At 47.3% G+C, this 24,121-nt stretch overlaps 1 protein-coding gene and 2 long non-coding RNA genes across 7 annotated transcripts; 1 reads left to right on the top strand and 2 right to left on the bottom strand.

The window, feature by feature from the left end:
• Positions 1 to 5,027: 5,027 nt before the first annotated feature.
• LOC123062999 (chitinase-like protein 1) lies at positions 5,028 to 20,406 on the bottom strand. The gene is made up of 4 exons (XM_044486700.1): positions 20,296 to 20,406; positions 11,520 to 11,811; positions 10,646 to 10,838; positions 5,028 to 5,433 (listed from the first exon to the last, which is right to left on the bottom strand). The coding sequence occupies exons 1-4, from the start codon at positions 20,404 to 20,406 to the stop codon at positions 5,028 to 5,030; spliced, it is 1,002 nt and encodes a 333-aa protein (XP_044342635.1).
• LOC123063001 (uncharacterized) lies at positions 18,978 to 19,586 on the bottom strand. The gene is made up of 3 exons (XR_006430012.1): positions 19,362 to 19,586; positions 19,213 to 19,271; positions 18,978 to 19,124 (listed from the first exon to the last, which is right to left on the bottom strand). It is a non-coding gene; the product is annotated as an uncharacterized lncRNA (long non-coding RNA).
• On the top strand, positions 19,817 to 24,121 carry LOC123063000 (uncharacterized). 5 transcript variants are annotated; one of them, XR_006430008.1, is made up of 7 exons: positions 19,817 to 20,241; positions 20,300 to 20,613; positions 20,725 to 21,610; positions 22,156 to 22,268; positions 22,576 to 22,606; positions 23,032 to 23,289; positions 23,879 to 24,121. It is a non-coding gene; the product is annotated as an uncharacterized lncRNA (long non-coding RNA). The 5 variants fall into 5 exon arrangements; XR_006430011.1 differs by lacking the exon at positions 23,879 to 24,121 and having other exon boundaries at positions 20,725 to 20,913; positions 21,075 to 21,610; positions 23,032 to 23,220; XR_006430009.1 differs by lacking the exon at positions 23,879 to 24,121 and having other exon boundaries at positions 20,310 to 20,613; positions 23,032 to 23,220.

The following is a 24,121-nucleotide window of genomic DNA, read 5'->3' as shown; positions in this document are numbered from 1 at the left end:
CTAAAGAAGAAATTTAAATTGGTAGGAAATCAAATAACACTGACATTTACTCCATACAAGGAGCCACGTGAATCTGTAGTAATCAGATCTATTATTAAAGAGCAACCTGACTGGATGCTATCTGTAAGAAGTCGCTAACTCGAAGCTCCATATGACATGCGAAGAGGCAGTTAAGTCATCATGGAAAAGGGGTCGACTTACACGAAACAAATAAGGTCCAAAGTGGATTGTTTACCTATCAGTAGTTGATCACCACCAGATAAAAAAAAAGTAGTTGATCACCACATACAAAAAGGAAAACTCAGAGTTACGAGAGAATGTCCGGTAGACTAGGTAATATAATATCATCCGCAAGATGGACAATACAGTCAGAATATAATGAAAAAAAAGATAATTATCACCGTCACATACTGGACACAGGATGTCATAAGGCACCGTAAGAGGCTAAAATTTTCATATAAGATGAACACACATTAGTAGTATGAAAGTAAATTTTATATGGCAAAAGGAAACCACGTGGCTAGCTCATGACATGTAGATGAATTGGATGCGATGCAAATAGATTAGTATGACCACAAAGTATCTCTTTTTAAAGATCAAAATATGTCTTGTGACCTCTGTCTAGATTAAAGGCATATAGTTGGAGTAGTAGTTGCGGCTAAACAAAATTTCTTGAGCAGATAGCTAAACATTGCTAATGTAAACACCCTCTGTCCACTAATGCAAGCTGTTTTGGCAGTTCAATTTAAACTGCCAAAACGTCTTACATTAGTGAATAGAGGTACTACTTTCTCAACTCAGCTAACTCTACAAACAACAACTATCGAACATCACAAATGCATATGCATTTTAGATGCAATAGCTATTTTGACTAATGGTGACATTACATCAGAGTCCAGAAGGAAGATGAAGAGTCCTTGAGGCCAACGTGTCCGCTTCTTGGCCGTGATCCTCTGCGAGGGATGTCGCCGCTTTCGAGGAGAAGAAAAGGCGTCGTCGAGCCAAGAGGAAGGGAGGAAAGCGAGGCGCATATGTTCATGTTTGGTCGGCACAAGACGAGGTTCGCATCCTCGAGGGACTCATCGCCACGTCAAAACATATGGGCCTCCTCCAGGTCGCTCCGAGCTGCGTGGTGTCCTCCACGGACACATTCTTGACAAGGAGTCCACAATAAAAGAGATTTGCGAGAAGGTCCGCCGCAAGAGGGATAAGTACCGTTCTATGCGAGCCGCTGCTGCTACTGGAGCGCCGCTGCGTGGCAACGCTGAGGACCTTTGGAAGTACGAGATCTTCGACAAAATTTGGGGTGATTCACCACCATTGTCCAATAGCGGAAAGGGCAAGGCTTATCAGGCCAGGACCACGTGTCCGCAGAGACTTTGAGAAGCTCCGGAATGTGTACCCTCACCTCGCTCTGCAGGTGGAGAAGATCACCACCGACACCGATGAGCTGGACCCTTTGAAGAGAGCGTTTGAGTTGATTGATGATGCTAAAGCCCGCAACCTGAATGAGAAAGTGAAGAAGCAGCGGGTTTTGGAGATCAAGGCAGAGCTGGACCGTGCTAGTGTATGGGGGTGAGGTGCTTAGCATGTTTACCAACTTGGTTTGAATCCATCAAATGTCATGCATGCTGAGGAGGTGTGAAACTGCTATATTTTTAAAGAAGAATGCATACGTCTACGTAACACGGATGTGTACATTAAAATGCGTACGGGGTGAGCCTACGCGTTTGATGGATTCAAATAAATTTGATAAACATGCTAAACATCTCAACCCGTACGCTAGCACGGTATAGCTCTGCCTTGATCTCGAGAACCCGTTGCTTCTTCACTTTCTCATTCAGTTTGCGGGATTTAGCATCATCAATCAACTCAAACGCCCTCTTTAGAGGGTCCTGCCCATCGGTGGCGGTGGCGATTTTCTCCAGAGCCAAAGCGAGGTGAGGGTACACATCCTGGAGCTCCTCAAAGTCCCTGCGGACACGTGGTCCTAACGCGTGATAAGCTTTGCCCTTCATCTTTCCGCCATTGGGCAATGGTGGCAAATCACCCCAAATTTTGTCGAAGATCTCGTACTTCAAAGCTCCTTGGCGTTGCCACACAGCGGCTCTATGGAAGTAGCGGCATCCTGCACAAAACGGTACTATACCTCAGGCGGCGGACCTTCTCGTAAATCTCTTTAGTGTGAACAGGGCCGGTCGTGAGATTTTGAGGGCCCGGAGCGAAACTAGAACCTGGGGCCCCTTAGTCAACAGCGAAATAATAATAAGCATGCTTAATTTGCATTTGAGAACTACAGGATAAAAAACTACATATAGGATAATTAATTTGTCGAGAGACATAATTTACTCACTGCAAGGAATATGTAGCAACGATGTTTCATATGAGATGGAAGATAAATTTTCACGCACCTCTTGTGAAGCCAGACACAAGTAAAATTCCATATATTAGGTGGGCAATAGTTGATCTATCCGCCATAACCTATCCTGAAAAAAATCGAAAGTATCAAAAGATCCATACAGAGAAGGTAGGCTAAATCATATATGCTATGTATACTGGGAAATATGAAGGTTGAGAGTGAACACCTAAAATTTTCCCCACATGAGTGCGCAGATTAGAATTGCATCCGGTCGAAATGCCTGAAAATGTATGCTGGCACAGCGATGAACTTGATTTCAACAATGAAGATTTATATAAGCTAGTTCTTGGCTACTAATAAAATAGTACGTATATACATAGAAATTCAAAACAATTAGGAATACACATGGTCCTCTGAACCTCCATTGACGTGGTGTCACAGCCATGAACTTGATTTCAATAATGAAGATTTATATAAGCTAGTTCTTGGCTACTAAGATAGTAGGCATATATATAGAAGTTAAAATCAATTAGGAATACACTTGGGCCTGTAAAAATTCCGTTCATGTAAATATACTATATATTGGCCCACAAACGTGGTCATTGCAGAACACAATGTGAAAATTTCTGGACTAATTGGGAGACTGATAAATGATATATATGCATGTAGTCCGTCTGTTTGTGGGCATTATTCAGAATCAAGAGATCCTTGGCAATGTCTGTAGAATGTAAAGCTACGCAATCATATCCCCAAAGTTGTGAGCAGTTGCATACAATCAGTGCCAAAACTGAAACCCTAACAGTCAAAATACTTAAGAAATCCTCCTTTGTTGTTTCAACGTACCATCCAACTAGATCGCTAATACAAGAGACAACAGTCTCCAGAAGTACCACGGAGATGGGTTCCTTTTTTCAAAAAGGGAAATAAGAGAGATGCATTACCAAATGTACTGAAGGAGGATGAAGGCAAGGTGCGGGGACGAGAGGGAAGTCTCGGCGGCTCCGTGGAGGACGTACTCCCGGAACAATCGTGGGGCCTGTTGTCTGTTGACGACGGCAAAAATACTGCAGGATGAAGAAGCGAATGGATCCGTGTCGAGGTCTCGCGCGGCGGGGCTAACCCATAGTTGCCACGGTGGGAACGAGAAACGGGAACGAGGGACGAGAGTCGGTGGCTGAAAAAAATAGGGTACAACGAAGGTATACATCTCTCGAACGAATTTTTTATAGCGGGGACGCGATCCAATCCATTTGGGTACGATGAACCCGGTACGGTACCATGGATCGAGGAACGCAGTTCCTGAAGAACGACGACTCCCTGACGGTCAGCATTCCTTGCTGTTAATGGATCCCTTGCAATTAATGGACTGGAGGAAAAACGAGGAGTCCTTGAGAAAAGAAACGACGGCGTGAGTAAATTATGCCTCGCGTTTTGTCTGTTGGATCCTGGAACCTGAATCGAGGAGCAGGCTGCGGGGACGCCGAATCGTACCGAATCGTACCGAATCCGACCTCGTTCCCGAATCCGATTCCGGGTCGATGAATCGGGATCGAGGGACGGCCTACCGTTCCCCGTTTCCGGCTACTATGGGCTAACCTCGGAGGCACGGCGGAGACGAACAGAAGCCGAGGGCTTAGTTCGGCGTTCCTTCGTGTTTTAGTACTGCCTCGCCTTTTTCTTTCCTTCTCTGTCGAATGATACAAGGAAAGGAAGAGGCAAATATTGTATCGATCATTATCTTACTATATAGTATGTCCCTGTAATTGGTGAAGATTGGCATTAAGATTGGATCTGTTTCCATTTTTTTCCATGTCATGAGATTTGATTCCGATCCGTATGTCACCAAAGTTCATTAGAACAATCTTTACATTACAGCAGTAATAATGTTTTGCGAAGTGCCATATCAGATAGCAATAATCAAAGCTATACGTAGTTATCTTTTTTTTACTGTATAATCAAAAGCTCAAAACTACGTAGTTATCTATTTTACTGTATCATCAAAAACAGAGCTACGATTGACAAGACAGGCATTCAGACTCAGCTGGAAGGAATCACCTCGCAGAAATGATGCACTGGCAGATCAAATTGTCTTAACTGAAATGCTGGTGTAGTCAGTAGTGTCCCAACTGACGGTGCACAGGGCTAGGATGAGCTGGTCAATACCTGTCCCTTGGTAATTCTGCAAGAACCATATATCTTACCATCTACCCGTTTGTGCTCTTAGCCTTCTAAAACTGTTCTCTAAACGTACTCCAGACTGCAGAACTGGCCAACACAGCATTGACAGAATTCAGAAAACACACAGAATATTCAGAAAGTTCTGCAGCCATAGTCAGGAAAGTAGCAAGGCAATGAGTGTGCTGTAAAAAAAGGAGCAAGGCAAGGTTCGATGAAAAATAAAACTCATCTAATAACAATATAAATACAGTAACAAATTTTCACGTGTTAAAAACTTAAAATGTCAATTATGTGCTTCATTAAGCATGAAAAGAAAATCACATACCAAGAGATAGGCGGCATGCCCACAATGTAATATTCCCAGCTGCTTAAAGAATACTGTACAGATTCAGAGATATGCTTTCTACAGTTAGGGAAGCCAGATGGCCGATCTCAAGTGCAATTACGCAAAGGGCACATCCATGGATATCACACTGACAAGCGGCTTTGTTTATGAGCCCAAACTCTTCGAGGACGGATTGAATACCACCTGGTCGGCACAATCCAAGCTACGCCCAGAGTGCTCATGATTAACTCCCATCAAGCCGAGATAATATATGTAGTGGGATATAGTGTTATTCATCTCATCAGTGAACCCTTGACCGCAGATGCGATCACCACGCATGATATTCATTGTAGTGCCAAAGCCCGGATATCTCTTAGACAAAAGATCATTCTTGCTTGGTTTCCAGTTACCAACGAAGGCATCGTGGGCTGACGGCTGTCTCCACTTCACTGGAGTCATCCACCTCCAGATTGCTGCCTCAAATGCTAGGGTGGCATTCTGTTGCAGCAACTCTGGGTGGCTCAACAGATCCTGCTTGATACCCTTACCGATGATACCGTAGTTATAGTTCCTGAGTGTAAGACAATAGGCTTTGGGGGAAACTGGCACAACCCTCTAGGGGTGGCCTATCACATATATATATAATGAGGTGGTATACAACGTTACAATATACACATGTAAATACAGTCTAACACCCTCCCTCAATCTTAGCCACTTTCTAATGAATCTAGAAGGGTAAGATTGCGCCTGCAAGTCTCAAACTGTGGCAAAGGCAATGGCTTGGTGAAGATGTCAGCAAGTTGATCCTTGGAAGAAATAAACTTGATCTGTAGTTGCTTCTGAGAGACACGTTCACGCACAAAGTGATAGTCAACTTCAATGTGTTTCGTTCGGGCATGGAATACCGGATTTGCAGAAAGGTATGTAGCACCGATGTTATCACACCAAAGAACAGGAGGCTGTGATTGGGGTATACTTAACTCCTGAAGCAAGGACTATACCCAGATAATCTCTGATGTGGCATTGGCCACAGCCTTATACTCAGCCTCAGTACTGCTACGCGAGACAGTAGCCTGTTTCCGAGCACTCCAGGCAATCAGGTTAGAGCCAAAGAAGACAGCATAACCCCCCGTGGATCGCCTGTCATCCGGATTGCCAGCCCAGTCTGCATCAGAATATGCTGAAAGACAACCAGAGTCAGACGGCCGAATATGCAAACCATGAGCCACCGTGAAACGAATATAGCGCAAAATCCGCTTAACAGCAGACCAATGAGTGTCACGGGGTGACTGCAGATACTGGCAGACTCGGTTAACAGCATAGGAAATGTCTGATCGCGTGATCGTCAAGTACTGGAGCCCACCAACAATACTCCGGTACTCGGTCGCATCAGAAGAAGAAAGAAGCACACTATCAACAGCATTGAGCTTATCAGTGGTAGACATGGGTGTAGTCGTCGGTTTGCACTTAAGCATCCCAGCTCGCTGCAACAAATCCAGAGAGTACTTCTTCTGCGTCATAACAAGACCAGCAGCACGAGAAGTAACCTCCACACCAAGAAAGTAATGAAGCTTCCCAAGGTCCTTGACCGCAAAATCAGCACCAAGTGAGCGAACAAGCGCAGTAGCATCCGACTGAGAGGAGCTGACCAAAATGATATCATCTACATAGACCAACAAGTACATAGTAACCTCAGGCCTTTGAAGAAGAAACAATGAGGAGTCAGCAGTTGATGATGCAAAACCATGAGCACGAAGAGCCATTGCACCGCCGCCGCCGCCGCCGCCGCCGCCGCGCCCGCCGCCGCCGTCGCCCGACTGCTATGACGTCCGCCGCTGCGTCCGGCTCCACCACCACCGGTTTTCTGCCGGCCTCCCTCGCGGCACTTCTCTCGAGGCCGCTGGATGCCGCCTCCCTTCAGGCGCCGATCGGGACACGGAGCGTCGGCTCCCTCTTCGCGCTCCCGCCGGCTGCTACTTCGCCCGGGCAGGCGCTTGTGGCCCACACCACAGCCGCCCCGTCAACCGCGGCTGTCGCACCCTCGGCCACTGCGCCGCTGGTGGCGGAGGACGTCGCGCTGGCAGGCTTCGCGGCGTCAACCGCGGCCATCGCGCCCTCTGTCACCGCGCCGGCTGCCCCTCCGACTGTCTCCACGGTGTTCTCACCTCAGCCAGTCTCCTCGATGGGATCGCAGCCGCCGCCGCCGTTTCACTTCGGCCATCTCATCACCATCAAGTTGTCGTCGGACAATTACATCTTCTGGCGCGCGCAGGTTCTTCCGCTTCTTGGGAGTCACTACCTGCTTGGCTATGTCGACGGCTCTCTCCCTTGCCCTCCTGCGCTGGTTGACAGCGTGCATGGTCTGGTCTATAATCCGGCTCACCGTGTCTGGACAGGGCAGGATCAGGCGAACCTCTCCTCCATCCAGGGGTCGCTCTCTCCGGCCGTTGCTGGGCTTGTTGTCTTCGCCAAGACGTCCCACGAGGCATGGACTATTCTTGAGCGCTCGTTTGCGGCACAGTCGCAGGCTCGTGTATCTGGGCTCCGTCGCCAACTTGGGGAGTGTCAGAAGCTTGACTCCACCGCCACTGAGTTCTACAACAAAGTCAAGAGTCTCGCCGACACGCTGGCCTCCATTGGACAGCCCCTCACCGACTCCGAGTTCAACTCGTTTATTGTCAATGGTCTTGATGAGGAGTATGACGCCCTAGTCGAGATCATCAATGAGAGGGGCAACTCCACGCCCATGCCAGCACACGAGGTCTTTTCACGCCTCCTGCTTACCGAGCAACGAGTCGAGACGCGCCGATCCAGGGGCAACGGCGCCCTCTCGGCAAACGCCGCCACCAAGGGTGGTCGCTCCTCTGCTTCATCCAGGGCTCCTTCGGGGCAGTCACCACCACCCGCCTCGGCCCCTCCTCCTACTGCGACGCTACCAGGGGCTGGCGGTCCACGTGTGTGCCAGCTTTGTGGTCGCGATGGGCACTGGGCCTCGAAGTGTCACAAGCGCTTCCAGCGGGGTTTTCTTGGTCTTGGCAATGATGGGAAGGATACATGCAACTTTGCTCGTCAGGTCGCCATGGCTGATCGTCCGCCGCCGCAGAAGCCACAGGGATACACTCAGTCCTACTCCATTGATCCCCACTGGTACATGGACTCTGGGGCGACAGAGCACCTAACCAGTGAGATGGGGAAGCTTCACACTCGTGAACCCTACCATGGCTCCGACAAGATCCACACCGCCAATGGAGCAGGTATGCACATCTCTCATATTGGTCAAGCATCACTTCTCACTAGACATGCCAATAGGAGTCTTCAACTTCGCAATGTTCTTCGAGTTCCATCTGTGACACGTAATCTTCTTTCAGTTCCTAAACTCACTCGTGATAATAATGTGCTTTGTGAATTTCATCCTTTTGATCTTTTTATTAAGGATCGGGGCACGAGGGACATTCTTCTTAGTGGGCGGCTCTGCCAAGGTCTCTATCATCTGGAGCATCCTGGCGTCGCTCGCGTCTTCAGTGGAGTTCGGGTATCTCCGTCACAGTGGCATGCTCGTCTTGGTCACCCGGCCACACCTATTGTCCAGCATGTTTTGCGTCGTCATGAGCTTCCTAGTGTGTCTAGTAATAAAGATGTAGCAGTGTGTGATGCTTGTCAGCAGGGGAAGAGTCATCAACTTCCTTTTTCGGAGTCCAGTCGTGAGGTGAAACATCCTTTAGAACTTGTGTTTTCAGATGTATGGGGTCCTGCTCAGACTTCTGTTAGTGGTCATAATTATTATATCAGTTTTGTTGATGCTTACAGCCGCTTTACCTGGCTTTATCTTATCAAACGTAAATCTGATGTGTTTGACATTTTTTGTTCAGTTCCAAAAACATGTTGAACGCCTTCTCAAGCACAAAATTGTTCATGTTCAGTCGGACTGGGGTGGCGAGTATCGCAACCTCAACTCCTTCTTTCAGTCGCTTGGGATCACTCACCGTTTAGTATGTCCACATACACATCAGCAGAATGGTTCAGTAGAACGTAAGCATCGTCACATTGTTGAAGCTGGTCTGACTCTTTTGGCCCATGCATCTGTTCCGTTTCGTTTTTGGAGTGATGCTTTCACCACTGCATGTTTTCTCATCAATCGTACTCCCACTCGTGTTTTGAATATGAAGACCCCCATTGAAGTTCTCCTTAATGAACAACCGGATTACACCTTTCTCAAGGTGTTTGGGTGTGCTTGCTGGCCCCATCTCCGTCCATATAACAAGCGTAAGCTCGAGTTTCGTTCCAAGAAGTGTGTTTTTCTTGGTTATAGCTCTCTTCATAAAGGATACAAATGTCTTCATGTTCCCACTAATCGTGTCTACATCTCTCGGGATGTTGTGTTTGATGAGCATGTTTTTCCCTTTGCCAAACTCCCTGTGTCCACTACCGAGCCACCTGTCATGCATTCATCCTCTGTTGCTTCTGACCAATTTGATGATGTTGCATATTCTCCTCTATTGTTGCCTAACCATGGTGCAGGCACTGGTCGTGGGGCTCGTTTGGAGATTCTGGAAGCGCCATCTTCCTCTTCGTCGCCATTGCCTTCATCCTCGGCACCTTCTGTTGTGCATGAGGAGCACATGGCGCCCCTGCATGGCCTCGGTTTCCGTGCTCATGCACGGCCGATCGATGTCCTGGCCCGGTCGCCTCTGGCTTCTGGGCTGCCTTCGCCATCGTCGCGCCCTGCAACCCCGCCGACTGGGCCGGCCTCCTCGGTCCCCGTCTCGCCCAGGGCGTCGGGGCAGTCATCACCAGGCCTGGCCTCGCCCGCCCCTGCCTCGCCCAGGGTGTCTGGGCCCTTCTCACCAGGGCCGGCCTCGCCTGCTCTCGCCTCGCCAAGGCCGTCTGGGCCGGTGTCACCGGAGCTGGCCTCGCCCACTCTCGGTTCGCCCATGGCCTCTGAGCCCCTGTCGTCGGGCCAGTCTTCGCCATGCAGCCCGGAGTCGTCTGTCCCGAGCTCGCCTGAGGTGATTCCTGCATCTCCGGCGACCGTCACGTCTCCGTCACCTTCGCCTCCGCCGGCTCCTGCTGCTGCTCTACGTCCACATACGCGCAGTCGGAGTGGCATTTTTCAGCCTAAGCAACATCACGATGGCACAGTTGCTTGGTTAGCGGCGTGCATGTCTGCTGCTCTCGCAGATCCATCCTCTGAGCCACGCACGTATCAAGCTGCTATGCGCATTCCTCATTGGAGAGAGGCCATGGAGCAGGAGTATCAAGCGCTTCTTCGCAATCAGACATGGACTCTTGTTCCTCCATAATCACGGGTAAATGTCATTGATTCCAAATGGGTTTTCAAAGTGAAGAGGCATTCTGATGGGTCCATTGAGCGCTATAAGGCTCGTCTGGTTGCTCGTGGTTTTCGACAGCGTTTTGGACTTGACTATGAAGACACCTTCAGTCCAGTGGTCAAGCCTACTACCATCAGACTTCTTCTCTCTCTGGCTGTTACTCGAGGTTGGTTTCTTCGTCAGCTTGATGTTCAAAATGCTTTTCTTCATGGTGTCTTGGCGGAGGAGGTTTACATGCGCCAGCCTCCGGGTTTCTCTGATCCGGATCGCTCTGATACCATGTAAGACAATAGGCTTTGGGGGGAACTGGCACAACCCTCTAGGGGTGGCCTATCACATATATATATAATGAGGTGGTATACAACGTTACAATATACACATGTAAATACAGTCTAACACTGAGGGTAGTGAACAAGCAGTTCCAGAATCATCTCTTGTTGATTCATACTTAACGACAACAGAGAGAGGGATATATTGGCCTGACCAGTAAACAGGAAGAGGGCCTCGCCGCCTCGGCCATAGTATTGAAGTCCTTCGACACAGCGATATAATTCGTTGCTGTCATCGCAATAGAAGTTCTGGTATGGGCTCATTTCACGCTTGTAGCAAAGACCCCATGCCATTGGATTTGGATAAAAACGTCCACCTGAAGGAGTAACAGTTCCAGTATTTGTTTGATGCTAATATCAAAACGGATCTAAAATTTATAATAGTATGGTCAACAGTCACAGTCACACTGAACATATAGCACAATCACAATACCTTAAACAATGATATTCTCTGCAGATCAAAATGGGTTTAAAATTTACCAAAATCCTTCCCATATTCTTATGAAGAACTGCACATGTTACTACAGTGGAAAGTAATTAGCATGCGGCATCACAGTTTGGCAATTCAATAATTACAGACAGATTTTAGTTTCAACCTATGTAGCTCACGCCTCTATCTTTTAACAACATTCTGCTGCCATGCAAAATTTGGTACAATTCCACCTCTGCAGCAAACGCATCCGTCTTGTTTCACCTGTTATATGTGTCACTCATCAACTTCCGCTGTTACTTGCCAGGGATGACTCTTTGAACATTTTGCACAGCTAAATCCTGTTGGGCATGCTGAAATTTGTGATGGTCTGTCTATGTTTGTCAGCTTTCTCTGCATATCCTATTAGCAGCATAAGCATCTCTATACTGTTTTGCCTATGGTGTGGAGTGCTCGAGTATGTTTATAGCAGCAATTAGACTGATCCCACATCGGACTAGTATTCAGGAGATCCCTGACTGATATGCAAATCAAGGCGAACCAGAGTCGGGACACGGGAGAAGCGTACACGAGGTGATGGCGCCGACGTGGGCGAGGAAGGCGGCGACCTCCCTGACGCCCATCTCCTTGCCGCCGGTGGTGCCGAACCCGCGGGGCTCAAAGAGGGCGGCGGCGGCGATGAAGGCCGGGTAGTCCCAGAATCCCGCGGCGTGGGCGATGGTGTCGTTCCGCCTGGGGAAGAGCTCCTCGAAGTGGCGGGCCTTGAAGAAGTCGGTGATGTTCCGTTTGCAGCAGAGCCTGCTGCCGCTGCGCTCCCACCCCTTGTCGCACGCCTGCTCGCCGCCCTCCGGACCACTCGCCTCCGCCGCCGCGAGCAGCGCCAGCAGCAGGAATGCCGCCGCCGGCGCCCTCCTCATCGCTCCAGCTGCGTGGCGTGCGCAGAGGGGCCAATAGCTCCTGTGCGACGTTTTTGATGTGAATTTGCTTGAGTGCGACGTTGTTCGAGTTAATGGCTGTGATGCGACACACTTGAGCGTGTAAATAGCTCCAATGCGACATGGCTCTGTTTAACCGTGAAATGAAAAACACGAGGGTTAGCGATTTGAGTTATGACACGCGGGACCCACCAGTTACTCGCATGCGGGTGGGACCCACAACTTATCCACACAAGCATGCCCGTGCTCATCAGCGTGCCCCGACCCGAGCCAGCCCGCCCCCCTCCATTGCTTACCCTGCCCCTTTCCTTTCCCACCTTCTTCTTCCTCTACTCCGGCAACGAAGCGCGCCGCCGGCGAGTGATGTCTAGCTCGACTTCAGCCACCTCCAACCATGGACGCAGTATGGTCCACTGCCATTGACAAGATGCCCCGATTGCCCACGCATGGAGCCTCTCAAGCGTTTGACTTGTGTGAGGGAAGAAAATGGCAACCGTGGGCGCGAGTTTGTGAAATGTTTGAGCAAGCCACAGCCGGGGCAGGTTAGATCTGTGTTCTTGACCAATTCTATGGTCTAATTTCTCCCGATTTCTTTCTTTTTCCCTCGAATTAGGGCGGTGGATCTGGGTGGTGGATCTAGGATTCATGCGCCGCCGGCCCCCTGTTTTCAGGTTCTGAAGAAATGTGGGCATTTTGAGTGGCTCGATGAATATGTTGAAAGGTTGAAATTGGAGGGATCAACCCCAACCCAAGAGCTCAATTTTGGGGGGCGGCTTGCCGTGGAACAAGCCCCCAATTTGGCGGACAGAGCCGATCCGATGATGCACAGTGCAGAACTGAAGTGTGAATTGAAGAAAATTGGCAAGCAACTAAAGCATCTGATCGATTTGAAGCAACAAGCAAATATGATGGTGGGAGCATTTTATGGTTGTGTCATTGCTATGGGTTTATTTTACTTGATGTTCATCAATCGCTAGAATTTGTTATAGTTTCAGTTAGTTAGTCAGCTAGTTTCAGGGGTGCCCAGTAGTTTGAGTTAGCCAGGGATCATTTGTTAGATGAACTTGAATTCGTGTGAAGCAAAACTTGCTTGAATTATTGTAATGATATTCTCAGGGGCCATATTCAGTGTTGATGCTCTGTTTCCTCTGTTTTTGTTCTTCAGTTAACAGAGTACACACCCAAATTCAGTTTCTAGTAAAAAAACAAAACTGGGCTGCCGAATAGATGTTGGGCCGTGAGAAAATGGACCCTGAGAAAATAACCATGCCCAAAATAGAGACCAGCCCGCCCGCGTAGGGGCACCAGCCCACCCGCGTAGCGGCACCAGCCCACCTCTAACTTCGGCAAATAAAATGTTACTTATTTTTTTGGCCTTTTTCTTGCACTAAATTTTGTGATGGATCATTTTTTGATGCAATAAAACCAAATGTTAATTGTTTTTATGCATGTCTACGGTTCCATGAACTAAATGAGTTGCATGAAGTAAATTAGTTTGCATTTCCTAGTGGCATGTCCATAGTGGGTTTGCATGGGGCTCCTAGTTGCATGTCCATGGTTTGGCCAATATTTTGAAGATGGTGTGTGTGTGGTGAGATTGAGGTGTAGCAACCCGGGCTCGTAGCAACCCATAGCAATACACAAATAATAAGCAAGAACAACCCATAGCAATCTTCAAATAATAGCACGAAACACACAATATATATAGTAGCATAACTATTGCAACCCATAGTTCCACGATAACCTTACAACTCCATGATAGCCTTACAACTTAAAATACTAATACAACTTAAAAAAACTAATACGATAAGCTAGATAGATCGGGGGGCACCAAACGCGGGTTCTTCTTCGGGCTCTTCTTCTCCTTCTCCCGGGGAACAACGCCACCTCGCTCCTCCGGGCGCCGTCCTTCACTCCTCCCCGTTGTTGATGGGGTACGGGAGCGTGTGCATAACGCCGTTGTTGGGGAAGATGCTCTGGAAGTCGGTGAAGATATTGTAGGTGGTGAAAGCTATGAACTCACAACCAACCCAATACGCTCGCCCGAGGAGATGGAAAGCATCGAAAGGGTTAGTGAACGTGGCGAGGAGCCCAACCACAACGCCGTTGTGGTTGACCTCCTCAACATGGTACATCCGAGGAGAGCCGCGGGGGAGGTGGCGGAAGCCGGCCGCAAGGAAGAACTCCGTTAACTCCCTTGCGCCCCTCCATCTCGAGATCGCCCAAACCCTAAGGGTTCTCTCTACATACACTCCGGCCGGGTAGAGCCTTTCCGGCACGGTTGGGAGGAAGCGGTAGGTGGGGGCGGTGTACTGCATGGTGGCGGGGTGGCTCGAGTGCTCGGTCGGGTTTGATGGAGAAGAATGAAGAAGAAGGGCAGAGGAGGCAGAGGATGGGGTATGATGGATGAGGAGGGAGAGGGCGATAGTGCCCGACTTAAATAGCCCAAGTGTGACGTCGTTTCACCCCGTCGAAACCCTAGAATTAATGGGCGGGCGGCGTTTGGTGGCGCCCCATGAAAGCATGTACACGAGCGTGGCCGTGGGAAACGGACTGCTACGCTTCTGTGCCACCGGTCGTGGGTCAAGGGGGACGGGCTCACGCACGCGTCTGTGCCGTCGTGGGTCAAGGGGACACGCCTTCCCCGGGTTCTCTGCGTGTGCCGCCCGTGCATGCATGCCATTAATGGGCCTGGCTAGAGGGCAAGGTTCGGTCGATGGGAGACGTGACAATAATGTACGCCTTCTTTTGCCCATCTTGTAATGGGCATCACGCCATTTGAACTGCATCGATACCCACATCGATACGGGCCCCATCGATACCATGCCAGTATTGCGTCGTCAAAGAGGAGCACGCCATGCACAGCGTGCACACCACGCCATGCAGCATTGGCTTTTTGGTTGTCTTCATCGGGCTGCTGCATTGTGGCCGGGTGCATGCTTTGATGCGACGCTGCATCGGTTCTAATGGTAGGCATGCGACAGGTTACTGCGTTGATAGGGGTGGCGGAGCAGGGCTACGTCGAGGCATGCATGCAACGCACGGGTGCAGTCCTGCGGGTGGGCATGCATGCTGCGGGTAGGCACGGGCACGCATGCAACGATGGAAAGGGCACTCCGTAGGCTTGGTCCATGCACCACGTCAACTCTTGCCGTTGGATTCAAATGAACGGTCCTGATGCTCCAACGAGAGAGGCTGATCCAAACCCCACCGCGTCAACCAATCAGCGCGTCTCATGCGGATCGCTGCACACTGTAGCTAACCCTAGCGCCTGATCTCAACCGTCCACGCACAACGATCGACGACCAGGTAGTGTGCGGGGTTTTGAGGGGTTTTGAGAGGGGTTTTGAGGGGTTTTGAGAGGTTTTGACTGATTAGGGTTGAGCATAACTAATTCAAAAAAAATCAAAAAAATATAAAACTTGCACACATAGTCTTATTATGTCGTATAGTAACGAGAAAAAAATATAAATATGGTTTACATACATTTTTACGAAAAATCCTTCACAAAATTGTTATTCCTCAAACAATGTAGTATGGAGTTGAAGGAAGAGAGTAGTGGGCACCCGAGAGTAGGTGGAGTTTTGAAAATGAAAAGTGTGAAAACCTCACCAAAACTTCATTTTGGATTGACTAAGAAAGATCTGAACTTACTTTTCTCATTTTCATGTTTTAAACTTGTTTTATATATAATTTTCTATTAAACCTTGTTTTTTCAAAAAGAAAAGAAAAAATAGAAAATTAATTCAATAAATAGTGAGACTTTAGATTTACACTATATAGGTAGAATAGATGTGTAGAAAAATTATTTGGCTAGTTTAGACAAGGTGCCAAAAAAACTTGCTTAAATATGAGGCCGTTTACCCTACCTTTGGAGGTCATTTGAAACACACTTTTCATGACTATGAGTTCAACTTACCAAAAGGGCTCGGAATGATCAGCAAGCAAACATATTTCAGTTGAGGTACTTTAGATAGCACTAAAACATCAATAGCCCAAATTTAAATTTAAATTTAAATTTTATTTCGCTGGTTTAGACGGGCGGTTTAGACAAACAAGTTCGAATAGAAATATGGGGATACATAGTGACTACCAGTACGCACCAAGTTACAAATATTATTACATGTCCCAAATTTTCAAACTATTCTCTGTTCTACTTCTTCCTACCACGTTGTGTGCCCTTCTTCGCCTTAGCCCTTCTTATTTTTGGTTCTACTACACACACAAGTTCACTGATCATCTTGGTTTTCTTCACTGGTCTTTTCAACACCTCGCCAATACCATCGTGATCAGTGTCTTCAGTCTCAATGTTGACAACAGTTTCAGTTTCTTTGGTGTGTACCTCAACATGGGTTTCTTCAGTCTGAACCTCGACACGCTCAGGTTCAGTTTCTTCAGTCTGAACCTCGACACGCTCAAATTCAGTTTCTTCGGTGTGCACCTCCACATCAGTTTCTTCAGTCTGAATGTTGACTGCAGCAGGATTTTCTTCAGTCTGCTCAGGCTCAGGCACACTTCTCTTCTTTCTACCGCCATTGACTCTTGCTTTTTTGGTTGGCCAACACTGTTCAACAACAAGGGGCTGACTTGCTCGCTTCCTCCTGTGCAGAAAATGTTATAGATATACTAATTGGGAAAAAGCACCAAATCAAAACACAGACAAATAAACAAGAACATACTTTGGCTTATCAGGAGTGTAACGGCATTTGATAGATCCCACTCTGTGCCCAAGTTCCTGGCACAACTTGCATCTATTTTTGTTACCTTTTTGGGCCCTTTTTGGCTTTTCATCTTTCTTTCCCTTCTTACTACTCCCACCTTTCTCAAACCATACCTTGAATCTACTCTGTTCAGGCCTGCCAGCCTTTCTTTTCATCAAGGGAGGACACATGGAAAATTCAATGTCCACTTCAGGCCACTGAGACTGATCTGTAAGTGCTGGAATTGGAGTAGCATATGCAGCTTTGAATCTTGCTACCGAATAATATTCATGCAGATATGGGTGCATGTTTATCTTCGGTTGGGATGCTAAGAAAAGAATGGCATGCTCACATGGTTTACCAGTGTGTTGCCACTCGAGGCAAGTGCAATCATGCAATTCAGTGTTAACAACATGTCTCCTTCCAGTTTTGTTATCTCTAACTTCAGCACCCCAAGGTGAAGATTTTTCAACAAACAAATGTGAAAGACTTCTGCTCCTATTGACCACCTGTTGTACCACTGCTGGAAGCTTATCACCTTGCAGACAATCACCTATCCTTCTTCTCAATTCCCACAACCGCATGAGCATGATCCTAATTTGGTCAACCATGTCATGCACAGGCAAATCTTTTAACTCCTTCACCTTATTGTTGAAACTCTCTGCCAAATTGTTGTTGATGTGGTCACACTTGATGGCAGTGTTGAATGCTGACCTGTACCATAACAAAGAATGGTAGGTGTTCAGCCATGGACCAAACTCATCACATGCTGCCATTATCTTATCAAGATGATATTTGTGTGTCTTTCTAGTGTAAGATCTTGCTGCTGGCCACATGCGCCCAAATTCTTCTCCTCTAAATTTTTTGATCAAATTCATCCACAAATGACCGAAGCACTCCCTCTGCTCAGCATGTGGGAAAACATTTTTCACTGAATTTTCAAGCCCCTTACATGCATCTGTGTGTATAGCCAAAGGTGACACTGGCCCTAGGCATCTTTTCAACTGGATCATGAACCATGTCCATGAAGCCTCTGTTTCTGACTGAAACAAGCCAACAGCAATAGGAAACATCCAGTTGTGTCCATCTAGAGCATTGCATGCTGCCAACTGACCATTCCACTTGCCTGTCAAAAATGATGAGTCTATGCTCAAATATGGACGGCACCCTGCTTTGAAGCCATCTATGCAAGGCTTCAAAGCCATAAAAAACTTGGAGAACTTGACTTCACCTTTGGCTGATAGCTCTGTATCTATCTCCACAACACTACCAGGTGACCTCTTTTCCACCTCTGCTTTGAAGTTGTAAAGCATCCTAAATGTATTTGCCCAATCACCATATAAGTTTTTCATTGTCCTTTGTTTTGCCTTCCACACTGTGGTATATTTCAGTTTAATGGGGTACATCTTTTCCAAGTCTACTTTGAGTTTCTTGGCAGTAGTGTTTGGTGTTTTGGCTAAAATTGGGGTGATCTTTTCTGCAACCTAAAGTTGTGATGTCATGGTTGATACTCTCTGTGAACTTGTAATACAAGTATGTTGATTGGGGATTTGGTTAACCCTGACAGTATTTCCATCAGGTTGCAGTCTAGCAGATATGTACCACTTGCAAGGCTTGACACTACCATCAAATCCTCTGCACCTCGCATAAAACTTCTTTCTATCAGTCCAAACAATCTTGGCATCAAACTCATGTTTCACTGCATAAGTCTTGAAACACATCCTAAACTCCTTCATGCTTGGGAAGAACTTGCCTACTTCAATGACAGGGTTTTCTTTGTCATACACATGCACCAGCTCATCATCATGTGCATCATCTACTTCATCTGCAGCTTGTTCCATCAATTGTCCATCTACATCTTCATCAACATTAGCATGCAAACTAGATTCTCCCCTCTCCTGCTTATCTCTGTCATCGACTGGAATGCCAAAAAGTTTGGCCATCTCAATGTCAGGCATTGGTGCAATGACCAAATCAGTAGGCTCATCTAATTCAACTACATTCCAATCAACAGTTGCTGCAGTTTCAGTTTCAATTCCAGTCACCTGTCCCTCTTCGGCTATTACTGTAAGTTCAGTACACATGGGAATCAATGGCCTCTGTGTAGCCCAATCATCATCTACCATCTGCGCAGCCAATTGTGATGGCACATATCCAACCTTCGAAAAAATATTCAGATCAACCAGCTCAGCAAAAAAATTAGCTCTTTTGCTTGTCCAGCCGTTTTGCTGATCGATTTCATCAACAATCTGTTCACCATCTTCCATTCTCACATACTCTCCTTTCCAATCATCAAACCGCAACAGTGATACTTCTTGCTCTGGACCCCAAACAACATTCTCCCTAATTTTTTCCACCCATTTCTTCACTGCCTTCTCTTCCATGTTCTGTAGAACTTGTGGATCAATCTCTGTAAACTCAACCTCCCATTTAACAATTGTGTCTCTCTCAATGTTCTGAATGCTACCATCAACTAATTTTGCCTTTGATGGAAAGAAATTGACCGTCAATTCGAAGGTCCGAGCGGCAGCATCCCCTCTGTCAGTGGCGGACAGTGTGAGCCCGTGAGAAAGAGCAGAGTAGGCCCTAATTGCATGCAAAATTGGATCAGAGAGAGGAGCATTACCTATTCGAAGTTGAATCTGGGGGCTCCATCTCAGTATGCCCACGGGCTCCCCTCACAACCTATCGATTCAACAAGCGAAAACAGAGGAAACGAGCTGAGATCTACGGGGCCGAGAGAGGAACGGGAGGGGGACTAGGGTTTTCACTCACCATTTTTTGAGGACGAAGGCTCCGCCGCCGTTGAGAACGAGGGCTCCGCCGCCGCCGTTGAGAACGCAAGATCCGCCGCCACCGGAGAAGAAGGGGGGAGGGGGCAGAGTGGCGGGTCCGGCACGGTCGGGCGGCAGGGCACGGTCAGCTGTTTTGAGGAGCAATTAAGTTGGACCCACATGTCCTAACATAAACGGGCTTGGTTGACGACCAATTTAACCACATTTAACACCCCATGTGGCTCTGGGCTATTTACCTGCTTAAATGTGTCGCACCACAGCCATTCGCTCGAACAACGTCGCACTCAAGCAAATTCACATCAAAAACGTCGCACAGGAGCTATTGGCCCTGCGCAGAGGCAGGGCCTACGTACGAGGCAGTCAACGCAGCGGCATTTAAAACCATTCAGCTACGCATCAACGACGCGATAGCCACGTCCTCCCGTCAGTCAGAGGATCTTCCTCCCGTCAAGAGGTAGGCTTTCCTCCCCATACACGCCTCCTCTCTTGTCTCTCTCTCTCTTTCGTTTTTCCTCCTATCAACTAGGGTTGTGGCAGCCGCCGCCGCCCCATCGCCCCTCTGGCGCTGCCCACCGGAGAAAGGCCTGCCTCGAGCCCCCCACCCCTTCCTCCTTTCCTCTCCCATGACACGCAACCTCTCATTCCTCTTCTTCCCCTGATCTGGTCGTTCCAATTCTTGGCAATCGGGAGGAGGCAGCCAGTGGATGGGAAGGCCGGGCGGAAGAGAAGGATGAGGGGACGCGGCTGCGAGTACGCCACCAGCCGTGCGGATTGGATGGGAAGAGAAGTCGGCGGCGGTGGCGGTTTCGATCTCTGATCTGCCACCAGCGCCGCCGCAGGGACGGGTGAAAGCATCTGAGGTGAGCATGATGTCTCCAATCTTCCCATTCCTTCTCGGCCTTGTCTCAACGCACGCAGATGGCTGCAGGGGCGGCGCGGGCCCGGGCTCGGGCAGCCACCATGGCGTCGAATGCACCGGTGGGGGCCTCTTCCTCGTAGCAAGGCGTGGCCCTGCTCTTCCCCATAGCGCTGATGACAAGGCGGGCGGCGCCGCGAGCTCTCGTCCCGAGGAAGCCGCGGGAGGACGAGGTCAAGACGGACCAGGTCGACGTGCCCCCCTGCCACACCCCTTCTTCTCCTACGGGTTGGTTGCTGCTGTTGCTGGTGTCGGTCGTGTCCGATTCGATCGGCCTGTGGTTTCCTGTTGTTGCGGCAGGTTGCAAGATTTGTTGGTGAGCTTTTCCTTTTCTTCCTCTCTGGTCCAATAGGTGTTTAGATGTGCTCAGATTTTGGATGTGCTTATATCTAGACAAATTCCTTTGGATGCATTGGTTAATTTGTAGGAACTAATTTTGAGAAGACTGAATCTACCACGTATCCAAATGGAGCGGTTGCAATCGTTATATACCTGGAATGATGCTTTTATATGTCTGAATTTTCACAAGTATTTCTAAACTTGGCCCTAGCGAAGTGGCAAGTGTACTGCAGTAGTTAGCCTACTACTTCAGTTATATGCACCTGTGATGAATTGGGTACATCCAAACTTCTCCTGTGATATCTTTATTTTCTTTTTCGGTTTATAAGGTAGTGAAGCCTCAGTTAATCTGCAAAGTGTGCTATGTTCTTGTTTGTTGCTGGCCTCTATCTGTTTGTTGGTATGCGTTTGCAAACTGAAAATATTCGTGTTTTTCAGGTCTCTGTTAGAGGAATGTATTTTCTTGCAAACTAAATTGGTTTTCTGGAACATGTCTTCATATTTTAGATTTTAGTGTATGGCTTCAGAACTATTCATTGGATATACTTGGTTGATTCCAGCCCGTGGATAAGAATATTCCAGTCACTGGAGAGATTGTTGAACATGTGACATTGATGCAAATCTCTGGCCACCTACGGGTGAAACTGCTTGAAGACCAAGTTTGAATATGTACGAGGGCAGTGAAGTTCGGCATGCGAGTTTACTTGCAGTCTCTAACCCTAATGTAATCAGTCCCAGTAGTGAGGGGAAGGCGCTGCCAACGAGGATGTGGAGGAGAACAAGGTCGAGACGGATCGGTGAAGGGTGTTGAGGCTGGCTCGCTGGCCGCAGCCTCTCTCCTCCTCGTCTTCGACAGTGTGAAGAAGATTGATGTTGAAATGGACGCATGCTGCAGGAGAAGCAGAGGCGTCTTGTGAGCCTTGGGTTCTTCATCGATCTGTTTGTGCGTGCTCTTGGTCGCATGCACGCCTAAGGTACAACTTGTCTCTCCATCTCTCCTCCCTGTTATGGATCCAACATGAGGAAAAATCACTCTCTTTTTATTGTTGTTGCTTCTATTTACCTTCCAGTTCATGGTTGTTAGTGTATGGATGCCAGACCAAATAAAAAGAGATCTCAACTCAGTTTCTTTAGATGCAGGTTCATCTCGTGTATCATGAAGAAACGTCAACACTAAAGAGAGCAGAGCTATTATCTCGACAATAAAAGCTAGAGAAATTAATCAATGAGCATTTTCATGCATATGATTTAATCTAATTTTTAGTTATGCTAATTTAGTAACAGTACTATTTATATTACTGATTTGGAGATATATGCAATACATCTTTCAGCGATCAACTGTTCACTGACATAACGTGAACACTAAAGAGAGCAGAGCTATTATCTCGACAACCGAGCTAGAGAAATTAATCTATGAGCATTTTCATGCATATGATTTAATCTATTTTTTAGTTGTGCTAATTTAATAGCAGTACTATTTATATTACTGATTTGGAGATATATGCAATACATCTTTCAGCAATCAACTGTTCACCGACCTGTCTATTGTATGCATTATGGTTGAGGAAAGCTTGAAATACAATAGTGGCAAACATCTCCATTGACGCTACAAAGCATCTTGATGATTTTGAAGTGAGTCTGCATGTTAATTAATATTACTTCTTGCATCATGCCCTATTGATCTAAAAGTTACTTAGTTTTCTGAATTTCATAGGATGCTTATGATATAAAAAAACTATGCCCTTACCTTTATAGACTGCTGTAAATTTGATTCTGCAGTTTTTGCTTGCATCACGTTTTTGTGCTTTATTAGGCACTTTATGTTGCACTGTTCTATATTAGACAGATCAGGTTATTTTTTCAGGCAGTGTATAGATGTGGATTGTACTGTACTTGCTGCTTATCATCGTCTATATGACTGTAACCTACTTTTGTGCAGGATAGATGGATGGGAGGTGGGACACGATTTTGTAAGTACAGAAAAAATGCAATATGTTTGATTATCTTATTATTATATCTTTTCTTTTTCTGTTCAGGTGGATCCTAAATATATTCCACTTTTTTTGCTATCTTCTGCGGTATATTTTGTTGCGAAGGTTGAAAACATAATATTGATAGAAATAATTTCCATTTGTTTGCCATGAACCTTGCAGTTGGCTTGCTTCTGCACTAGGGGAATGCTTGTATTAGATCATCAAAGTTAATTGCTATTGTATCAGTATCTACATGTTAAATGTGATGTGTCTATAGTGATTGAACAACTCTCATTAATAGATGACGCCATCGAACAGAAGGCATTTTTTTACTTAGTTATAATGATGGCTTATATAATGGCTGCGCTCGACGAGATCCTCCCCAACCTGACCCCTCCTTCTTCCTTGTCTATATGATGCAGGTGCTCCTCCCCGCTCGAAAGGTGACGAGCTTCCATCTCTAATATCTTTTGGCGGTACTTGTTAGGTTGAGATCTGTGACGCCTATGAATATTATCATTTTTATTTATTTCTAATATGGACACCTCTGTATGCTCCAAGACTTAACTATGTACTGTTGATTTATGGCATGGTGATTGGTGATTGATTTCGATTGCACGGGAATTCTGGGGAGAGCAGTGGAAAATCTATGGGGAACTTGTGTGTTAACGGTGCTAGCAGTGAGGATTTCTTTTGAGCTTCTTCACTTCCCCTTAATAATCGGACCTTCCTGCTATGCACAATGAATTTTGATATTTTGATTATGCAAGCATTGTTGTTTCTAGTGGCTGTAAGGATTTCCTTTGGGCATATTTTTTTCTAGCTTAATTAGTCAGGATCATTGATTTTATAAACAATATTCAGACTGTTCCTTGTATTAGCAAAAATCAGATAAGAATTGAATTATTGTACTTAAAGACAACCCGAATGTCTTATGCCATGCAAAAGCAGATGCTCTACATTTCCTTTCACCTCCTGTTTGGCCAAAGCAGCTGCCTATTATGGTCTTTTGATGCTGTACTGGTTGTGTAAAGAGTTGTTTGTTACATGCTGATCAAAGTGGGAACAGAGCCAGAAAGCCGTCGAGGCACCACCTACTGTGGAGCAGACGATCTTGGAGTCGCCGCAGACAAGTGTAGCATCGAAGTTGATACAAGACAAGGAAGAAGGCTCCAATCAGCCGGCAGATGTTCCGGCTGCTGCGACTGGCAGTGCTCTGGTAGCGTGGTACTCCTGGTCAAGAGACTGCGGCACAGCCGCGGGCTGCAGGAGCAACGACTGGCTGCACTATGGCAGACAGGGATTCTCAATGGACGAGACGCCGGCGACCGTTGGCTTGGTGCGTCGGACATTGCTTGTTTATTTGCTGAATTTGGTTCACTTTAGCCATGCATCAGCTATACATGTATGCGTGCTATAAGGGAATCAATCAGCGCTAAAACCATTGGAAAGGGCGGGAGTTTACCTGGCACCGCACAGCTGCCGTTTCAGGCGGCGCGCCGTGGGCGCGCC

The sequence above is a fragment of the Triticum aestivum genome, chromosome 3A (genome assembly GCF_018294505.1).
Source record: "Triticum aestivum cultivar Chinese Spring chromosome 3A, IWGSC CS RefSeq v2.1, whole genome shotgun sequence".
Lineage (NCBI taxonomy): Eukaryota > Viridiplantae > Streptophyta > Magnoliopsida > Poales > Poaceae > Triticum > Triticum aestivum.
The sequence above is the reverse complement of the archived record's forward strand: the minus strand, read 5'-3'. Positions and strand labels throughout refer to the sequence as shown.

Bases quoted from the DNA above. Each gene is read 5' to 3' on its own strand.
- LOC123062999 (XM_044486700.1), bottom strand. From the start codon at position 20,406: ATGGGGAAGAGCAGGGCCACGCCTTGCTACGAGGAAGAGGCCCCCACC. The intron at 10,839-11,519 runs GTACGCTTCTCC...TTACTCCTTCAG, and splicing joins CGTCGGCGCCATCACCTCGT to GTGGACGTTTTTATCCAAAT. The intron at 5,434-10,645 runs GTTAAGTATGAA...TCTTACACTCAG, and splicing joins ATATCCCTCTCTCTGTTGTC to GAACTATAACTACGGTATCA.